A 1,052-nucleotide genomic window follows, 5' to 3' on the forward strand; every position below is an offset into this window, starting at 1 on the left:
AGCATACCACGAAAATTTTCCGGAAAAATCCCCAAATTCCATAATACCACACCATAAGAACATCGTACTACCCCTCAGGATCGCTTTCATCTCCCAAATGACGTTGATGTAGAAAACATGCTCCCGACTCGGATAGCTTTTCAGGATCAAATCCTATCTTCTCCAAAGTCCACCTCGGTGCTCCGTCCCCTCCCGTCCACCTCGACCAGGCCTACCATAAAATTTAATACTCACATCAGCTCGTTTTTTCCCACTGAGAAAATATGCATATAGTCAGTAAATTTTCAGAAAATTTCCGGAAATTCTTACTAATTTCTGTACATTTCTACCCGAATTCATGTATAAACTCCTATAATTAGCTTTCGGAACTCCCGAGCTCAGCTGAGGAAAGCGAACATATACTCCTCCAACACTGGGAGTTTCACTATAGATATGAAAAACACTAGTGAAAAACCTATTCCCTATTTCACTTTGCAAAAAAAACGCATGTGAACAGTATGTGTGGCGATTCACTTCATATCACAAAAATCGCGTTTTTCACGTAAAACGCGTAAAACTCCACTGGAGTTTCACCAACCTAGTGATATGAAAAACACTAGTGAAAACATACTTCGTGACCACAACAGGCCGCGAATATCGCGTTTTTCACCGAGTTTTACGATGCCACTTCACGTAAAACGGGTAATTGTGAAACTCCATTATATGTAAAATAAGATATACCCCGAAAAAAATAAATATGTTATCAATTTTGACCCTTGAAGTAGCGCGTTTGATGCACAAGAATTTCTGCAGAAATTTTCCACGTAAAACGCGTAAAACGCGTAAAACTGCACTATCTTACATCTTGATGCGGATCAATAAGCACACTGATTCCATACCTATAAAATGATCAATAACAAGTCCAATACACCAGCCATTCAACTTACTCGTCACACTTCCGGATGATATCAACGACATACTGAATATACTCATAATCATACTCTCCTGGTCTGCGGGGCTCAAGGGCCTCCCATGTAACGATGAATCGCAACTACAAATGAAGTTTCACCACC

General features: G+C 40.1%; 1 protein-coding gene across 1 annotated transcript; it reads right to left on the minus strand.

Annotated features, from left to right (window-relative positions):
- Positions 1 to 71: 71 nt before the first annotated feature.
- Pmar_PMAR003200 (hypothetical protein) lies at positions 72 to 1,030 on the minus strand (the record flags this gene model as incomplete). The annotated part of the gene is made up of 3 exons (XM_002764811.1): positions 72 to 211; positions 842 to 878; positions 927 to 1,030. Coding segments are annotated over 3 exons (281 nt in total), but the record flags the coding sequence as incomplete, so codon positions are not given.
- Positions 1,031 to 1,052: the final 22 nt, after the last annotated feature.

Source organism: Perkinsus marinus, assembly GCF_000006405.1.
Source record: "Perkinsus marinus ATCC 50983 genomic scaffold scf_1104296976076, whole genome shotgun sequence".
Taxonomy (NCBI): domain Eukaryota; phylum Perkinsozoa; order Perkinsida; family Perkinsidae; genus Perkinsus; species Perkinsus marinus.